Below are 21,085 nucleotides of genomic sequence, written 5' to 3'. Positions count from 1 at the left end.
GTGGTAATAGGCAGCGCCCCTCTGAAAAAAAATGTAGTCCGTGTTACATAAGATGCTGGTAGTCTCAGTAGGGTAGCCTAGAAAGATACTGAAATTTTGAGGTTGCTGAGGAAGGGAAGTTGGTGTCAAGAAAGTTCAGGATCTTTTGCAGAAGATTGTTTGATTTATTCAGTGATGCAAAGGATCGTCCTTGAATTATGCTTGTAGCCCAGCAAGGCCAGTGTGGACTGCCTGGAACAAGTACCTCTGACCTTACTCATCATTTTCCAGGCAATCACAGGTAAAAATTTCCTGGTTTGCCTTGAATATATTCAGTCTGCTGAGAAGGAGATCTGTTATTTGTAAGTGAGAGAGGTTCTGGTCATCAGGTTGGACAACTCTTTGAACTGTTTTTTATTTTGCGGCTTTGCATATGATGCAGTGGTGCACAGAAGTAGTCTTCCCCAGTCTGTATGTATGCTTCCCATCTTTATCGGTATTAAAAATAAGTTATTTTGCCTAAGAAAAGAATCCTTGCAGGTCATGTCAATATTTGAGACATTTCAGTCTTTGTGCCAGAGTATACAGGTAGCAACAGTTCCAGCCAGCTGTTGCAGGCATCCATCCTGTCACTGAACTTTGGATCCAAACCATCTTTGCAGTAACCACTGAATGACTGCAGCTGTTTCATACACATTATTGAGGGTATCTATGGTAAAAAGGTGAGCATAAGGAAAGAAAATACTCGTATTTCATAATTATACACCTCAGTTCATTTTTAACAGTTGAACCTACCAACCAGTACCATATTCTGATCATCTGTAAGGAAAGTAAGATCAAGGTTGGATGGAGCACACTGGCTGGTTGTAGATACCTCTTATAAATACAATGTGATTAAGATGTGGGAACAGCTATCAAACCTTCCTTACGTAGTCTTGAGGAGAGAGAGAGAGATGCTGTTTGCAGGGAAGTAGTAGAGAACAAGCAGTTCTCTTCTGGCTAACATTAAACTACGCAGCGCTGGATTATGGATAAAGCAATTTAGTATACATGCATCATTAACCATCTAATTTAAATAATAAAATAGATATTAATCATTCATGTAGTTTGGTTGAAATGTATTAGTATGAAACCACAATCCACTGCTGTTTGGTAATTTTACATATCATTTTGTGGTGTAACAAGCATAAACGGAAGAGGTTTGCTTCAACATTTTAATTTTGATTCATGGTATATAAATGGAGTAAGCACTTAAAAACCAATTTAAGAAATGAGAGTATAAATATAAGTAATGTATACATTAATTGTAACACATACAATATTTTGCATAAATTCTTTGTAGTCAAAGTAGTCATAATAAGAAATGTAATAAATTAGAAAGTTTTCTGTTTCCTGTGCTTGAAGTAAGGAAAGTTTATATACCTGAGCTTCTTATAGCAGTGAGGATAATCCCTCATCCATTAATCTCTGAGAAATATACCTCAAAGAATTTAAATTCCAAGTAAATGTAGGAGGACTTGACAATGGTTTTTCCATTAGTTTAGCTTAACATGGCAGGCAGTATCCTCTTAATTTTCCTCTGGAGTTCTTCCAAAGCTCTTTCCTTTTCAGCAGCACCACTAATAAGTTTTGTCCTGAGATTTTGTATGGCATTTGCAGCCATGCTGTGCGTGGATCCCATTACTGTTGTCTTTATCATGGCTGCAAGGTCTAATCTTTCTGAAGTCTTCCTTTCCCGATCTCCACAATCTCTATTTCTTCAGTCATCTCTATTGCCTGTAGGTGTGCACCGTCTGGGAAGGTGGAATCTGCAGGCATCCTTGTATCAGCCAGTGAAATTAGGTCACTCTTTGATCATTCCTGTTTGATATGGGGCAGACAGCAAACCATTCTCATTTTCTAGTAAAATCTTAATCTGTTATAAATTTATTTCTTCTAAATTCATCTGTGGAGAGAAGCCAAGAAGTCTGCAGTCTGATTATATGTAAAATTTTTTTTGTTTTGTAATAGGTAGGTACTTGGGTCAGGAGCTCTCTTCCAGATTACTTCCTCTCCATTGTACTGTGTGGGGTATATAAAGCTGAATTTTTGTCATTGTTCTCATGACTAATGGATGTCAGGAACCTCTTTTACCTTTTTTTTTTTTTTTTTTTTTTTTTAGGGTTTTGTCTTTACGTTTACAGACTGACCCACTTCATAGTGTTTGTTTCTATGTTCCTCATGCTACTTCATAAATTTTGCATATGATAGATTGACTAACCTGAGATATCCTTTCCATTAATAATGCCTGTGTGTTTCTGAAAGATTGAGGGCCAACAATTAAAATAGAGCTTTAAAATGCTGATACTTGATTATGATATTGTTATCATGATAATTTTGTCTTGTTTCTGGTTAATAGACCAGTAAATTACAGAAAAGTTCATGCTACCAAAATCAGTGGTCTAAAGCTATAATAATTCAAAATAATTTTATTTGGAATTACAGAGGGGGAAAAAATAAGCCTGTACACAAGTAAAAATAGGACTTTTATTCCCCTGACCAGAAATTTATATGTATAGGGGTGGTTTTTATCCCTTTCCCTTTTTCATTCTCCTTGTGGTGATACAGCATCATCTGTATTCATAGAATAATTTAGCTTGCAAAAGACCTTTGAAATCATACGATCTGACCGTTAACCCAGGACTGCCAAGTCCATCACTGAACCATGTCCCAAGGCACCACACTTACATGTCTTCTAAATACCTCCAAGGATGGTGATTCCACCACCTCCCTGGGCAGCCTGTTCGAATGCTTCACCACCCTTTTGGTGAAAAATGTTTTCCTCATATCCAATCTAAACTTCCCCTGGTATAACTTGAGGCCGTTTCCTCTTGTCCTGTCACTTGTTACATGGGAGAAGAGACCGACCCCCACCTGCCCACAGCCTCCTGTCAGGTAGTTGTAGAGAGCAATAAGATCCCCCCTGAGGCTCTTTTTCTTCAGCCTAAACCCCAGTTCCCTCAGCCTCTTCATGTACTCTAGTCCCTTCACCAGCTTTGTTGCCCTTCTCTGGACACACTCCAGCACCTCAACATCTCTTGAAGTGAGGGGCCCAAAACTGTGAACACATGATTTGAGATGCGGCCTCACCAATGCTGAGTAAGGGGGATGATCTCTTCCTTAGTCCTGCTGAATGCACACTTTTGCATACAAGCCAGGATGCTGTTGGCCTTCTTGACCACCTGGGCACACCGCTGGCTCACGTTCAGCCGGCCATCAGCCAGCACCCCCAGGTCCTTTCCCACCAGGCACTTTCCAGCCGCTCTTCCCCAAGCCTGTAGCATTGCCTGGGGTTGTTGTGACCCAGGGGCAGGACCCGGCACTTCTCCTTGTTGAACCTCATACAACTGGCCTCGGCCCATTGGTCCATCCTGTCCAGACCCCTCTGCAGAGCCTTCCTGCCATCAAGCAGATCAACACTCCCACCCCACTCGGTGTCATCTGCAAACTTGCTGAGGGTGCACTCAATCCCCTCATCCAGATAGTTGATAGATAGAAATTTTAAAGAGCACTGGCCCCAGTACTGAGCCCTGGGGAACACCACGTGTGACCAGCTCCATTCACCACCACTCTTTGGGCTCAGCCATCCAGCCAGCTTTTAACCTGGCATAGAGCACACCTGTCTGAGCCATGAGCAGCCAGTTTCCCCAGGAGAATGGTGGGGGAGATGGTGCCAGAGGCTTTACTAGAGTCCAGGTAGACAACATCCACAGCCTTTCTCTCATCCTCAAGGTGGGTCATCTTGTCGTAGAAGGAGATCAGGTTCATCAAGCAGGACCTGCCTTTCATAAACCCATGCTGGCTGGGCCTGATCCCCTGCTGTCCTGCATGTGCCATGTGATGGTGCTCAGGATGATCTGCCTTCCCTGGCACTGAGATCAGGCTGACAGGCCTGTAGTTCCCCAGATCCACCTTCCTGCCCTTCTTGTAGATGGGTGTCATGTTGGCTAACCTCCAGTTTTCTGGGACCTCCCCAGTTTACCAGATCTGTTGATAAATGATGGAGTGTCTTGGTGAGCTCCTCCACCAGCTCCCTCAGTAGCCTCGGGTGGATCCCATCTGGCCCCATAGACAAGTGGAGCAGCAGGTCACTGACGGTTTCCTCCTGGACTGTGGGGACTGCGTTCTGCTCCTCCTCATCCCCGTCTTCCAGCTCAGGGGGCTGAGTACCCAGAGGGAAGCTGGTCTGGCTACTAAAGACTGAGGCAAAGAAAGCATTGAGTACCTCAGCCTTTTCCTTATCCCTTGTGGCCTGAGTTCTAGCTGGGCTTTTGCCTCTCTAATCTTCACCCTGCATAACCTCGTGACATCCTTACAGAGGTGCCTGCCCCTTCTTCCAAAGCTGGTAAACTCTGCTTTTTCCCCTGAGCTCCAGCCAAAGCTCTCTGCTCAGCCAAGCCAGTCTGCTTCCCCATCAGCTCATCTTTTGGCATGCGTGGACAGCCTGCTGCTGCGCCTTTAAGATTTTCTTCCTGAAGAATGTCCAGCCTTCCTGGACCCCTTGGCCCTTCAGGACTGTCTCCCAGAGGACTCTGTCAACCAGGCTCTTAAACAGGCCAAAGTCGGCCCTCTGGAAGTCCAAGGCAGTGGTTCTGCTGACCCCCTTCCTTACTTCTCTGAGAATTAAAAACTCTGTCATCTGATGATTGTTGTGCCGGAGACTGCCTCTGACCACCACATCACCTACCAGTCCTTCCCAGTTTGTAAACAGCAGGTCCAGTGGGGCATCTCCCCTGGCTGCCTCACTGACCAGCTGTGTCAGCAAGTTGTCTTCCAGACACTGCAGGAACCTCCTACACTGTTTCCTCTCTGCTGTGTTCTGTTTCCAGCAGACATCTGCTAAGTTGAAGTCCCTTGCAAGAGAATGGCTAGTGATCTTATGACTCCGATCTTGTGACTCCTCCAAGTTGCCTGTAGAATATTTCATCTGTCTCTTCATCCTGTTTGGGCTGTCTATAACAGACTTCCACCAGGATATCTGCCTTGTTGGCCCTCCCGCTGATTCTTACCCATAAACACTCAACCCTGTTGTCACCATCATTCAGCTCTAGGCAGTCAAAACACTCCCTGACGTTAAGGGTTACCCCACCACCTCTCCTTCGTAGCCTATCTCTTCGGAAGGGTTTGTAGCCATCCGTTGCAGCACTTCAGTCATACGAATTATCCCACCATTTCCGTGATAGCATTCATGCCATAGTCTTCCTGCTGCACGATGGCTTCCAGCTCCTCCCGTTTGTTGCCTGCGCTTTGGGCACTGGCAAGACACACCTCAGCTGTGCTGTTGATCTCTCCTCCAACCCTGGCATGCTGCCCCCAAGGCTCATCTCTAACAAGCTTGGGTTTATTCTCTTTCCCCTTTGGATCTCATTTAAAGCTCTCTCGATGAGCACTGCTAACCCCTGGCCTAGGATCCTTTTCCCACCTTTGGCACAGGTGAACCCCATCTGTAGCCAGCAGGCCTGCTGCCTTGTAAATTGAACTGTGATCAAGAAAAACTAAATTTAGCCATTGACACCAGACCTGGAGCCAGATACTGATCTGTGTAACTTTCTGAGTAAGCGTCCTGTCGTTCCCTGCAACTGGCAGGACAGAAGAAAACTTCTGCGTGTGCTCCTGATCCCTTAACCAGTTGCCCCAAGCCTCTGAGGTCTCTTGAGTGCCCTCAGATTTCTTGTCATGTGGATTTCATCATTGCCCACTTGGAAGACCAGTAATGGATGGTGATCAGAGGGCTGTACCAGGCAGGGGAGTTCTCTAGTGACATCCCTTACCCGAGCCCCAGGAGGCAGCAGCCTTCCCTGTGGGTTGGGGCCGCTCAGCATATTGGGCCCTCTGTTCCTCTTGGAGCGGAGTTGCCAGTGACGTCCCCTTTCTTTACTTCCTAGCAAAGTTGGGTCTGTTTGATTTCATGTTAGAGAAGGTCTGTCTCCTGTTGTCTGGTGGAAAGTGCCTAAATAAGGAACGTACTGCTAAGTATTTAGTTATTTGTGCTCTAGAAACTGATCTCGTACTGCACACCTTCTCATGAACTCTGTTACTAATTCTAGCACAAGGATTTTTGTACATGTGGCTGTGCTGCAACCGTAGGGATACACTAGTATGTGCTGCAATAGGCCAATGCTTTCAGATGGAGAGTGACAGTTAAAAAAAACACACATATTTTATGTAATTTTATATATATAAAAATATATATATATTTCTCTCAAAGTAGTATGAGTCTAGACATCACAACTATTATTTTAGCATATTTCATTAGGTGTATACTGCTTTTATGACTTCACTAATACCCGCTATAGTTGAAGTTTTAACAGAAATAAATGAAGGAATTGATACAAAAAATGCTGAGGGTTCATTTTTATGTGTCCTTATTTACTCAAGCAGTGCTCTTGATTGGTTTCTTTTATTCTGTTTTGAAATTCAGATCACCATAAAGGAATCCTATCATACATGGTCTAGAACTGTCATTCCAATCCATGTTGTAAACCACTTTTCAGTGCTGATGTCTAAGGTTAAATGTAATAAATCAATAATATTATTATTACATTTAATAAGCTTATAAAGTAGCAAAAGATGTAATAGAAAATTTGTCATATGTCTGTTGATGCAGAGACACTGTGTACTCATCCATAATTTTTCTCTAATACCTGGAAGAGGCATTTTACAGACATCTGGACTGTTGTGCAGTAGGGAGGACTATGTACAGTTCCAAGATCTACTGCTGTCTTAAGCTTGGTCCTGCTTCTGAGTGTCGGCCTGTGCCATAAGGAAGGACAGGCGTGGATTGGGGAAATTATCCTCTATGTGCTTTCCCAGTAAACATAGTGATGCCTCAACAGTGACGTTTGGCGACGTTGAGTTTATTGTCTTCCTTTCTTCTCTCTGACTTGGCTGTGCTAGTAGCAGGCAGCCTTGCTGAAGATTCCTTTCCTTTTTCCTCAGCACAATTTTAGATGATGCTATAAATACTCCCTTTTTTTTTTTTTTTCATCCTCATCAGCTTTTGGTTAGTGGGAGAACTGTAGCAGATTGGGAAGTGGTGTGGGGGGAAAAAAGAAAAATAATTGTGGTGCGTGGGGAGGCAGAAGTTATTAATCAAGGTAAAAACAAGAGATAAAAGAAGAAATGCACAAACTAATGAAATTGTAGTGTGTATAGTACTCTTATCTATTAATAAATTTTGCAGGAAAACAGAAGATAAAAAAGATTCCAGTCATTGTTACATGTGGTACTGGCTTTCTCAGCTGCTGTGCCTGAACTTATACTCTCATGTCAGACTGCTTCAGTCTTGGCAGGTGCTCAGAAGAGTTCTTCGTGCAAGCTCATGTTGACAGTAACAAACATACTAAAGCCTCTAAAGAAACTGGTTTTCCAGTTATTTTATTTCAGTACTGTGTACATCTCTGTTGACTCTTACATTCACTATTTGTTCTTCTGTTGCTTCAGAGATACCTTCTACCTATGAAATCAGCTAGTACGACTTGAATGGATATCACTCAAGTGTTGTGGTTCCAGCTGGCTATTCAGAACAGTCAGACATGCATATACATTTTTTCTGAAGTAATACAGATATTTTAGTTAAGAAATGTATGTATACTTTTCCGGGGGTAGAGTGCTGCTAAAATATTTAATTTCTTTCTTTCCCAAGGCTGTGTAGTCTCAATGTAAACAGTACCAGCTTTATATAGTATTTCTTAAAAGTGAATGAGTAACTAATTTCTAAATTCTGCCGTACTACAGTTATCAGTAAGATTTACAGTGATCTCTTTGTGGTAGGGAAATTGTTGCAAGGTTTTTCTGCATTCTTTTCTTTTATGTTTTTATGTTTTCCTTGCTTCAGTGCAAATAACTTATTGAAAAAGTATTTTTGAAACCTTTCCAAACCAGATCTTAATTAAGAATATTCTTAAGTCATGTCCAATTAAATTGTAAGGAGGATGGAAACATGCAATTTCAGATAAAATTTTCAACATTTTTTTTCAGTGGTTACAAACATTTAGTTTCCTACCTCTTCTTCAGTGTCTCCTGAATGAAAGTAATAAACAAAAGCTTGGAAACTTTTTAAGTGTACTTTTAATTGACAGTCAGTGAGACTATGATTCAAAGTTACAACATCATTATTCCTAAAAATCTCCTTATAAATTATTCAAATATGCTGGATTAGAAGTATGTAAAAGAGTGTGTGTCCATATAAATGAAAGGATATGCATCTCTGTGTATAGGTATGTGTGAAGCAGAGTATCTTTCTGAAACTGGATTTTCAGTATTTCCCTTTTACCCAATGAAGGAAGGGCTTGTTTCTTTGTTGGTTTTTTTGTTTGGTTGGTTGGTTTGTTTTTTTTTTTTACTGTTAGAAGATCCCACTTTATACTTTCAGTAATTTCTAATTTGCCGTACTGATGTTTTTTGGTATTTAAGATTTGTTGAATAAGCTGTAGAAGGCAGATGAGAAAGCATTTCTGCTTACTGATTTTGCAATAAGAAAATCCAAAGATAAAATGGCTAGCCATTGGAATCCTCTTTTTACTGATCTAAAAGGGCTGCAGATGAGGGCTGCAGTTTGAATTTGATTGACATGAGGTGATGTTTATGTTATGACAGTTATGAAAATGTGCAGCTGTTCATAAAGAAATAGAAATGGAAATCTGTGGTCTTGGAAAATTCTACCTGATCTTACTATTTATTCCATCTGTTACCATGATTTTGGTGTATCCATTTTCCTTTCAGCAGGCCTTTTTTCACTTTTTTGTTTTGCCTTTTGTATGCTGATAATATATACATGAATAAGATTAGTTCATCCCAAAGTGACAATCAAAAAACATACTCTTTGAAAAAATTCCCTCACTGTATTTAAAAGTGATAGCTCTGAAAAGAATAGTCTTAAAATTAAACCATTTTTCCATTATGAAGTTTTTATAGATAAATTATGAAGCCTCTAAAAAGAAGCAGCAGAGGTCAACTGTAAATCATCAAGCTAGAATAAGACTTAAAAATTAAATTTCAATACATAGTAGTAATTGTAGGGTATCGCCTTTTGTTGAAATCATCTAAGCTTAGTTGACATGGTTTTGCTGTGTAAGAGGGCATTACTTCTTTAGAAATCTGAACCATGGAGAGCAAAATCCGTTCTCCTGTGCTTTTAAGTAAACATTTTAATTACAGGATGTGCTGGCTTGTTTTGAATATTCCTTGACCTGTTGCCTTGTTAAATTCAGTAGTGAGTGAAATACAATAGAGGATATGGGTTTGATTCCAAATAGTTTTGTCAAAAGGCAGCGCATGTCAAAATCCAGTGTTTATATAAAATTATTCCTAGTGGGATTTCACAGGAATAAAAATGCCTACTTGTATAGGAACCTATTAAAAAGTAATGTGTTACATGTGTGCCTTAAATATGTGGCCTAACAGTAAACAAGTAGGTGAAACCTTTCAGACAATATAATATTCTTAATCTAACAAGCACATGTATTTCTGTTACAGTTATAGTATTAATGTAGTCAATCTTACTTTCTTGGGGTTTTTTTTCCCCGTAATGTAACTGTTTTTATTGAGGAAGGTATAGGGGTTTTTTTCCCTTGCTGTCAATCTGTTTTTTAATAAAATTTTTTATTCTGAATTCTACAACCTGCCTTTCAGAGCTTCATAACTCTATTAGTATTGATCGGCTAGTGTCATCAACAAATATAATTTACCTCTTCCCAACTGCTTTCTTGCTAACCTAGACAATGTAAAATGAAAATTCCAGTATTTTCTAAAATCTGACCCTTTTTTAACTCTTCACTCCTTTTTATTTGTCACCAGCTTCATATTAAAATGTTAAGGAATACTTATCAGAAAGCTAAACTTCCGTGTCTTGCAAGATAGAGTGGAAGCTGTGTTTTTGTAGATTTGTGTGCAGTTTCTTTTTCTGTCATGTATTTTTGAGCAACAGGAATTAACTTCTCTGCACTGTTGTTTTTTCAGCAGAAAAAGGCTGGATTACAAGCCTTTGATGCAACATGATATGGTGATGTCATAGAACAGCAAATCCACAGGCTGTTGTTTAGACCAAAATTCGTAGCTCAGAATTAACTATTCCATGACATCACTTTCTGTGATTCTCTTTATTTTTTTGCTCTGATGTGGCTTTGATGAAGATTCATGGGACTCATATGACGGACTGCCTTTGCCTTTTTCATCTCCTGTTCACTCCATGGAGCTCTGCTGGGCTGTGTTTCAAACCCATTATGCTCACAATGTTCTCTTCCACCATGGTATGCACACAGGTCACCTTGCTGAGTCCTGTGAGAACAAAGGTTCATAACCATCCACCCTGTGAAAGGATTTTTAGTAACTTGTTGCTTCTTTCAGGCTCTTTCCTGATATTTTTGTTTCAGACAAGTTCAGAGTTCAAAGGTTCCATTTTCTTAGGTGGAGAAAATTAAAGATTTTGGATGCTGGTGACAATGCAGTAATAGAGGACTCAGTGGAGGTGGTAGTGTCAGTTTTTACACAACTGTTAACCAGTAGTTAAAGGGTTATTTTGGCAATTAAATATCTTCACATGCATTTTCTACTGCCATGTGTTTCTTCCTGAGAAGTGTGTATAAGTTGTATTAGCACTTTATATAAGCTGAACTAATAGAAAGCTTTACTAAATCTAAAGTAAATTTACGGTCATTTTTTTAAACCAGAAAAAGAGTTTATCAATGTAGGAACTGAATTAGATATATTATTTATACCTCATATCATTTAACTAAAAAGAAGCTTACCTGGGGACAGGAACACACCTTGGAAATGTACTTAACTAGAAATCTTCGAGTCTCTTTTTTATAAACACGAGTATTTACAGAATACATGTGAATGAGTGGCTTGCATAAATGCTGTGGGTTTTATCATGAGCAATTTGCTTGTCTGATTTGACTTGAAGTTACAAAGTACTGTTTACATGGAGTGGTAAGATAACCTTACCAGTGGTAAAAGCTTATTTCTTTTCTGTTTTCCCCAGTTAACACGCTTATGTGAGAGCATACATACAGTTTTGTCTGTCTGAAAAAAAATAAAAATTAAGTCTGCTATTTAGAAGGATTACAAGTAAGCTGAGGAAGAAGGCAGAAACAGTTGGTGTTTCTCAGATTTTAAATGAAGTTCGCAGTCTGTTTAATAAGCAGTAAGTAATAGAAATTCACTGGATGAGTTTGCTGGGTGCTTACAGTAAAATTTCTTGCAGGGTACTAGTTATGTCAGGAGTTTCAAAAAGAAAGAGAAGAAAGAGATGATAGAGTTTTAGCTCCTGTGTGAAATAGTAATATACATCATGGTTTGAAAAGTCATTACACTGACTGTACCATGGGCCAGCTTCCTTCTGATTTTGTTTGAGAGATCTGTCATCACCCTTGATGTACCTACTAAGGATCCCACTGGAATGCTTTTTGGTCACATGCTATGAACGAAGTACTAAGTGGTTGAGAAATAATACATTAATAAAGTACATTTTGAAGTAATATAGTTTTGAATGCCTATTACTGCTGAGTCCTTAGTTGTGATAGGAAATAAATCAGATTCTTATGGAGTCTCAGTTGGCCTGGAGTCACATTCATCATTCTGACATACTCTGACACCACTTCTGATAATGTAGATTGGTAATGGGTTATTCCTTCCCCTTGCATGAATCATAATAGTGTGGCTTCACTCACCAATATGTAAGATCAATACTTTACCAAGTATGCAATCCTAAAAAGTTTTACAAAAAATTATATACATTCTATAAAAATTGATAATGTGAAACATTTCCACTGCACTCCATTAACTACCCATCTATCTGTATGTTGAGCTGTTCTGTTACCATTTCAGATTTTCTGTATAAGTATTTATTGAGTTGACCTTTTGCTGCATTTGACAAGAGAATGTAATGATACAAACTTGTTCAGAGTTGAAAATGCTAGAACACAGTCATTAACGAAAAATGTTGTGAAAACTTTAGATTCCTTTCATTTTGTATCTGAGATTTTCCCAAAGCTTGACTGATGATCAGGACTTTTCCCTTTTTTACCTTTGCCTCAGAAATCCTGTTGAGCGCAGTAGTAGGTGCATAGTTCGTGTATTAGTAGTGAATTAAGACTCATGGTTTAACCCAGCCAGTAACTAAGTGCCATGCAGCTGCTTGCTTGATCCCACCCTGGTAGGATGGGGAGGAGAATCGGAAAAAGGTAAAACCTCTGGGTTGAGATGAGAACATTTTAGTAATTGAAATAAAGTAATAATAATAATAATAATTGTAATGAAGAGAGGGAGAGAGGAATAAAACCCAAGGGGAAAAAAGCAAAGTGATGCGCAACACAGCTGCTCACCACCCACTGACCCAGTCAGTCCCTGACCAGCGATCAGCCAGCCCCAGCCAACTTCCCCCAGTTTATATACTGAGAATGATGGAATATCCCTTTGGCTAGTTCGGGTCAGCTGTCCTGGCTCTTCTTTCTCCCTGCTTCTTGTGTGTCTGCTCGGAGCATGGGGAGCTGAAAAGTCCTTGATTTAGAGTAAGCACTGCTTAGCAACAGCTAAAACATCAATGTGTTATCAACATTATTTTCATGCTAAATTCAAAGTGCAGCACTGTACCAGCTGCTAAGAAGAAAATTGATTCTATCCCATTCAGAACCAGGACAACTACTTTCTCTGAAAGAACAGTACCAAACTAGCTGGTTTTAGGCACTCCTTTTTTTGGCAGGAGTGCTGTTGGATGGTGGGGTTAGAACTTGGTCACCAGAGGGGTGGTAGAGATGAAGCCACTTGTAGGTCACATTTGCTTCAGAAGTTTGCGGTGCAGGTTCTTAAGTTTGCAGTGTCTACAAAGCAATTTTTCTGTGGTGCTCTGGCACAGAATTTATGACTAAATTATTTTTGCCTGCTTTTGCGTTATTGTTCACCCCCCACGCTTTGTGTATCTTCACTTGCCTCGTGCTAGGTACTAGTCAGGATATATACATAAAGTATTTCACATCTTTTGTTACTGGTTGAATAACCTTTTACACTTAATAGAATTTCAAAGGCATTTTTGTTTTCTTAATCTTTATTCCACATATGATGATGCATGAAACTCATGTACATCCATTACGGGAACACAGCATTCCATAGGGAATAGTTAGCATCAGCAAAAGAGAATTTATGTAAATGTAAGTGGGTTACTCTGAAGGTCATAATTAGTGAATTTTGTGATTAAAATTTTGTCAACCTTTAAAAAAATGTCTAGAGGCAGTGACTCATTGTATATAGCATTTACCTTTTTGACATACAACAGGTGCAAAAATCTTTCTGAAAAGCTCCCGAGTCCTATTTTTTGAGAAAAGATGAGGCAAGAGGTGACTTGAGCAGGAAATCCCCTTAGAATATATCTAAAGTAAGCAAATATATTAAAATACTGGAACTGTAGCACAGTATTTTGCAAGGCCTGTTTCCCATTATGCTAGCTCTGATTTGTTTTTAATAGTAGCATTTAGTTTATGTTCAGTATTATTGTCTGTGTATCAGGATATGCAGTTATCTGAAAGCAAGATGTTGCAGACGTTGGGCTTCCCTAAAGCTCCTGAATCTGCCCTTGAAGTCAGCCAGGATGCTTATAAAGTTAGAGGTTTGGGTCTTTGGTAAATAAGGTAGCAACAACAACAACAATAATAATAATAGTAAACTAATGTGAAAAGGAAGGCTTTTTTCTCCACAAATACTGCGTAAATTTCTTCCTCTATTCTTTGATGTTTTTAATAAACCAGAAAATACACAAAATACACCATCTTTATGAAGAGTCAGTCTCATGGAATAGTCTTATTTAGTAACTCTTCTGTGGGAGATCTGGCATTAATGAACTAAAACTTGGACCAAGTGTCATCTTTAGAGCAATGGAATGGTCTGTGCTCAGCATAATGGACTCAGACCTTTACACAAACCTATAGATATTAACAGAAAAAAGAAACAAAACATTTTGTAATATACTTTAATTTCCCGGAGGAATTGATATATTTTTAGGTTTAATGTGTCTTATTTGTAAGTATTATTACTTTTGTTCTTCATTATGCTGTTTTTTATTTTTTACTCCTTTTGACTCAGTTTGGTTTCTTTTCTTACTTTTTGGTAATGTAGGGGCCCTTCATATCAGCTTTATTTGGAAAAGAATTACAGAGAAGTGGTTTTGCATGCCCTGGTCATACAACTTTTTCACAAGCATACTTTTAAGGCCAATAGTTTCATGTTATTTTATCTGCACTGATTGTAAAATATGCATAGTTACGAAACATTAGGAACAGTCTTGTAGCTGCAACTTCAGTAAATACCATTTTTTCAATCCTTCATTTTAATTAGTTTATTAAAATCTTCAGTGAAACATTGTACTTCCATGCACAAATTGTTTTTGAAAATTTGGGTAAGGTGCACTTTTTTCGTGCCTTCCAGGTTATGGTTCCATATGTGTTTATCTTTTTAAAACATTTTGCAATGTGTTTTAGCTGAGTAGTTTGCCGTTTTCTCATCTTTCACACGTTTCCTCAGGAGAAGAAATAGATAGTAACATAAAATGGACTTTGTGTCATGCACTCTAGTGAGAAATACCTTGTGTAATGTAGGCAAATCACAAACTGATCATTATCGCAAACACATCTAATACAATTAATTATGTTTCTAGGTTCTATGGTTCCTTTTTCCATGCGGATTTTATACGCCGAACTTCCTCAGTACCTAGGTAATCCTCAGGAATCACTTGACAGACTGCATAGTATGAAGATGATCTGCGCCAAGGTAACAGCTTCTCTATGCACTAACGTTTCTTAATGTTTTAAGAAATACATTGTATTATCCTATAATAACACTATGATAATGATATGAAAAATAAAATAAACAATAAACATTGTTTCAACGATTGTATTTTTTACTCGATCTTGATACAAATAAAGAACTCACTAATAGAAATAATTAAGCACCTCTTCCATTTTAAGTTTTATCCGTTTCTCTTCTCCTCTGTGGTAGCTCTGATAAAATGAGTAGAACGGTGGACAGTCTAGTTCTCTCACTTTCGTGCATTTGCCAGGGGACGCTAAGGACAGTAAGCAGATGTGTTTGAGGGCAAGTAGGTGAGCTTTCTTCCCTCACTCAGCTGTGTCCAGCTAGCTCAGAACATAGTTGTTGATGCTCTTGATCCTTCAGAAATAATTTGAAGAGCTCAGTTTGGGAACAACAGTCATTTGCGAATATAAATACAACCTGCTGAGTCTGTTTTGGGGGTTTTGTTTTCTTTTGTCAAGTGCTATAATACAAAATCATGGCCAGAATTACAAGATGGGATTTGTCAGTGCTGAAATTGGAGTGATGGTGTTGTGAGCACTAACCTTATCCACTAAACCCAACACCCTAACTGTTAAGCATTCATCCTCAAATGTTTTTTACAGAAATCTTTCCCAAGTAGTCTAATGCAACAGTGATTATGAAGAAATACAGCATTGTTGTTTTATCTGTGACATTTCAAAGTTCAAAGCCTATATAGGATAAATATATGTGATTAATTTTTATTTTCAGTATTCCTTAGAAGTTTCCTATTTACTCCTGAAAATAACTTGGATAACTGAAGGGATTTGATAATTGCCAATTGTATAGCTGTAATGACCTTACCTATATAAAATCAGCTTGCTTCTAGCACAGTAACAGTAAACAACCAAATGTTTAAAGTAAAAAAAAATAGTTATTTGTATTATGATGGAAAAAGGTGAAAGAGTTAGGTAATAAGAGATGAATGTGGCATTTGTTATGGAGTTGGAAAGAATTGGACACTGTTTCCAAACAGTTGAGAGACATACTTAGTTTGGCCAAGAAGTGCTGCTTTTTAGCACCTCACAAATGATGTCACCTGTTCATGATCATGTCATCTAATAATATTACTGGCAGGCTGTTCTCTCCAGCCTTGTCCTTTATGAGCAGTCATCCTCAATTGGAAATAATCTTTTTCTTCCAGGAACTGCCATACTCCTCTGTTGCAGGATTTCACAGTACTTCTGCTGGTATTTGCCTGCCCTGGTCTGCAGCAGATCATCTGTTTCATACCTTGTTCTTATGTGATCTGGTATTAAGTGCTGCATCGTCTCCCCTTAGTCATGAAGGTGCCGCTAGATTCCGTGAACTTAACTCGTTTCTAAGATCCTTTATCCTGTAATGGAGAGAGAAAATTGTATGAATTTGAATGAGGAAGTGACTTCTGAGCAGGGCATTCATCAGCCATCTGGCTAACTTTATTGAAATGGCCATAATCTCAGTTATAGTGTGATCAGCTATGGTTCTCCACAGATTAGAGTTATTGGTCAATAGAGGACTGAGAGAAGAGGAAATTTACTCCCCCCGCCCCTTCTTTACAAGGTCTTTAATACAAGACCTTTAACTCACCTACAACCTTGAGGTAGCTCTGTCTGCTCTCTTTTCCATGAAGTGCGTATCCTTAGAGCATATAGAGTCTGCCAAGAAAGCTTTTAAACTATAATAGAAGATTTTGTTTGAACGTGAACTAGGCTGATTATTTGTTTAAATAAGAGAAACTGGGTGTGCTGGAGAACATGAAATAGAAATAAAGGAGATTTAAAAATTAATATATTCATGTCTGCCTGCCCGCTAAGTTCTTGAAGAACAGGTTCGTTTATTCATGTTCTTACTCCATCAATTGCTCATAGCCTAGGTCGCTACAAATTCTGTATGATCTTCCCCTTGGGGAAAGCTGCTTTGTGGCTGGCTGCACATCTTCCACTAGCTTTTCAGAGGAGTCCCCTGTTCTCACTTGCTGTTGGTTCGTGGATTGCCATCTCTTTTCTCTGCCTTCCTGTGCCTGAGTTTGCAAAGTTTCTCCCAGGTTAGTGTGTTCAGCTGCAGTCAGAAAGAGAACGATCTCCCTTTGCTTCTGAAAGCTTCCATTAGAGCCAGGATACCATAGCCAGGACAAGCCATTGTCTGTGCTGATGGATGCTCCTTTTTAGAGTACACAGAAAACTACAAACCAACAAGTAAAACATACCGTCCTTCTCAAGGGAATATTTCTGATCCGTTATTCTAGACACCTCATTGCAGATTACTTCATTTATTTGCATTCAATTAAATACCTTGTCTTTTGGAGAAATTCAAAGACAACTATAGAAACAAGAGTGTGAAAAAGAGCAGCTTGTAAAGATAAATATGTTTTTGAAAGACAGTTTTAAATTGGTGATAATTTAACCATTTGAAGTCAGGGTTGGCTGACAAAAACCATTGTTCGAATATATGTTTTGATTTTTGTATAAAATGCTGTTAGTGTAATACTCTCTATCTCACCTGGAATGTACAAGAATAAAGTTCATAACACTTTTAAAAACCCATGGCATAGCCAAGAAAATAATATAAAGGATGTACACTCATTAGTCTTAATATTTGTATATGACTCTTGGGAACCGTTTGGGTTATAACAGAATTAATTGGGGAGCTTTCAGCCAAAACCCTCTAGTGTTTTACTTCCCTGTTTTAAAAAGTGGAAAAATAATCTTTGGTCATCCATATTTACAGAAGGGCATACGAATAGTCATTATGTAAATGAGATGATCTTGGAGTCATAGAAGCTAGAAGAGAGAAAAGACCTATTAGCTCACCTAGTCTGTCTCTCTGCAGTGCAAGGTTGTTTTCTAGTTTTTAATGAGTGAACCTATGGAGCTGAGGCCACATCCCCTGGGAGGCTGTTCCAGGCTAATGCTAATGCATTCTTATCATAAGAAAATTTGTCTTTCTGTTTTGTTTCTCTTCCTTAATGTTATTCTAGTGGGGTTTTTTTTTTCCTATCTCATGCTTCCTTTTAACCTGCTAAATTCCCTCTTGCTTTTTGTTGTACGCATTCTGCAGACACTTTTCAACTTTGAATTAGCCATTTGACTTAAAGTTCTAACCATGTTTATTTTGTCACTGTTTTGGTAACTCGGTCTCTTCAGGCCCCATCTGCTTACATATTTCTGGTACCTGAAGCAGGATTGGAGGTTGAGTGCAAAAATATAGTTTTCATTTTCTCTGTAGAGGCAATAACATTTTAACATTTTCCAGTATTCCTGCATATTTGTAATCAAGATGTGGTTGGGTATTTTACATCTCTGTCTATAGGAACAGCTTTTGGGAAAGAAATAATCTGTAATGCCAAATGGGTATTATACCCTGCTGGAGGAATCCACTGAAATTGTTACTGTCTCTGTTATTGCTGGTCTTCCCAACATGAATTGCCTAAGTGAGTTGTTGCCCTAGTAAGTCCACCTTGAAATAAATCGTTGCCAAGAAATAGCTAAGCAGTAACAATAGTCATTTAAATCACAAAAGGGTTTGCTCTTTTCAAGCATTCATTTAAAAACACAGACATGATCACTTTAGTGCTAGTAATGCTGAGGACATGCTAATAAATGCTTACCTGGAGACCAAAATGTGAAAAGAATGACAGTCAGGCTTAATCTAAACTCCTCCCTTGTTTGTGCATAAGTATCCTAGCTGACTGACAGAGAGCTTCTGGCAATGCACACATCTCATAGCACAGCCTATTTCACTTTTTAACCCTAATCCCTCAAATGGCAGAGCTGTTCTGGGCTCTTCTACCAGGTGGGTGGAGCAGTAGCAAGTGGGTTAACAGTCTTGCTTCCTAAAAAAGCCTCTGCAAAAGTGTTTGTTAGCTCTGCACAACTTTTCAAAAATACTTCATGCCATTTGTCCATCAGCCGCTCCCTCTGAGTTCCATCACTCTCCTTCATGAGTAGTTACGTTCCTCCCTGGCCCTTCCCATACACATTCTTCGTATCTCCTGGTCTTCTGTTTTACTTCCAAAGTGATGAACTTTTGTCTCTTTTTTTTGTTTAGGTTTGGTTAGATTTGGTTTTATTTTCATTTTCATTCAACTTCCAGTTCTGGCTCAGTTACTAGGGTCACATAAATATTCTGTTTCTCAAATGTTACTTCAGTCTAGAGGGTATTCGTCTTGACGCCTTGTTTGATGAATTTGCAGAAATGATGATGATCCTGCACCAGACCGAGTACCTAAAAAGCCACAATTACAGAATCACCAAAAAAAAGTTTATTTTGAGTAAGAAGCCAATGCTGGTGAAAAGCTGTGGAAGAAGAAATAAAATATTAAAAAGGGATGTGTAAGAAACTAGGAATGCAAGTGGTCATGTGCATAGGTTAGTAATTACAGTATACAGGCAATTGATAAAGAATGAAACAGAAGGCTCTGAAGCAATATTAGCCAGTGAAACTGCATTTATAAATATTCAAAGCAAGAAAAATCATGGGTCATGTGTAAAACCGGTGTTTTAAGTAAATGGCAGAAGTGTTCAATCATATTTCTCTTTATAATAGAAACAAGGATGTTTAGAGCTATCCCATGTGATATTGCTAGAATAAGCAGTTTACCATCTGTAGAGAAGTGGGCTGAGGGGATTTGCTAAAATTAAACATTTCATGTCAACTAACCCAGATAGCTTACACTGAGGAACTACCTGAATCATTAATGTTACTATTAAACAATTCTTGGAAAACTGCAGACATGACCAAATACTGAAAAACTGCAGATGATATTCTTATACTTAAGAAGGGCAAAAGGAGATAAACCTAGGGAATAAAACAATTAGCCTTAAATCAGCACAGAGTTCTGCTTTAATTACGTTGAGCTTGAGGTGATGGCTAGATATCCCCAAGTAATGTCACAGAATAGTTAATGTAATACTCTATTTGTATGCTAATATCTAATTTTTTTTCTTTTTTCGTGATGTTATTGACCATGTTTTCAGAGAAACCTGTTGTATTTTTAAATAGGACATCATGTCTCATTGATGAAGATACCTGGTTATGTTTAGACCATTTCAAGAGTAAGAACTTAGAGCCTTATTGTGAATGAGAAATGATCACTAGATATTTTCCAGGGAAAGAGAAAAATCATGGGTTTAGACTGGACAGAAAACAGTAAGGTGGTTTTGGTTTGTGTGAGAGAAGAATTTTTTTTCTCTGACAAGGTGCCTCATTATACGCTAGGCATTTAACACTGAAATGTGGTGCTTTGGTTTCTAAGCGATTTCTAAGTGGCTACACTGCTTTTGAAAGTGGGAGTGAGATGCAGTCTTGCAGGTGTGCCACTGCCATCTCATAAATTGGCACCTATCAACTAAGCTGCAGTATCTACTGGCGTATGATTATAGCCTCTCAGAATCTGAGGTAAGGCAACTTAGCCTAGCCCTCTGTGAACGAGGTTTACACTAAATCATATTACTTTATATTTGTCACGGGCTAGCAATTTTATCAGGAAAATTACCCTGGCTCAGCTGGCATGTGGTAACTGCTGTCATTTCATTGTGTGTCTCTCCTTGCTCTTCGGTTCTTTTGCAGCTAAATTTATGGCATCTAACTTCAAGCTTTCAATCTACTCTGAAATGAGCTTGGTGTCTCACAGGGCAGTTCCTTCCACCTCAAGATGTCTAAAACAGGTGGCATGAACTGGCCTCCTGGAAGTACCAATTTCACTTCATTGACTGTAGAAGACACCAACATGCTGTCTGAGGCCAGATTAAATCTACCTGTCTTTGCTTTGGAGGATTTCCTGTGTTGTTTTCAAGTGTTTGCTGAGAAAGCATTGAGCACAATTGGAATGCTTTGCTGGTGTAGGATTCTTATACTGATGGAAACTTGGAGCTGTGTGTTCAGCAGTGCACTCAGTCCCCGCAAGAGGCAACGCTTGTATTTCCCCAGTAGGCTAACCACAGCGGCTGATTACATACAGCAAGTGGGCTTTATTAATAGTTTTTTGAAGGAAATCTCAAGCATTGTTCTACAACCAAAGTTATGCATCTATAACAGGAGAAATGGGGTGATCTGTGGGAATCGGAAAACAAATTTGGAGGAACCATAATGGGATTAGAAAAGAGAAAGTTGACATGCATTTCAAACGGAACCTTACATACATATTTTAAAAGTGCTTAAGACAGAAGCTTCATTAGGTTTACGTTTTCATTCTTCCAATAAAACAACAAATGTTTCATTCACTCAACCATTTACATGATTTAAAATCTATAATAAATAAAAA

At 38.8% G+C, this 21,085-nt stretch overlaps 1 protein-coding gene across 5 annotated transcripts in view; it reads left to right on the top strand.

Moving 5' to 3' along the window:
• Positions 1-21,085, top strand: part of TRAPPC12 (trafficking protein particle complex subunit 12) — a 61,772-nt gene that overhangs the window by 17,994 nt on the left and 22,693 nt on the right. For all 5 annotated transcript variants that reach the window (XM_005238143.4, XM_055810248.1, XM_055810249.1 and 2 more), the window contains exon 6: positions 14,666-14,778. In XM_005238143.4, coding sequence (XP_005238200.3) covers positions 14,666-14,778 — 113 coding nt within the window. The remainder of the gene's footprint in view (positions 1-14,665; positions 14,779-21,085) is intronic.

This window comes from Falco peregrinus, chromosome 7, assembly GCF_023634155.1.
Source record: "Falco peregrinus isolate bFalPer1 chromosome 7, bFalPer1.pri, whole genome shotgun sequence".
NCBI classification, from domain to species: Eukaryota; Metazoa; Chordata; class Aves; order Falconiformes; family Falconidae; genus Falco; species Falco peregrinus.
Note: the sequence above shows the minus strand (reverse complement) of the source record. Positions and strands in the feature narration are given on the sequence as shown.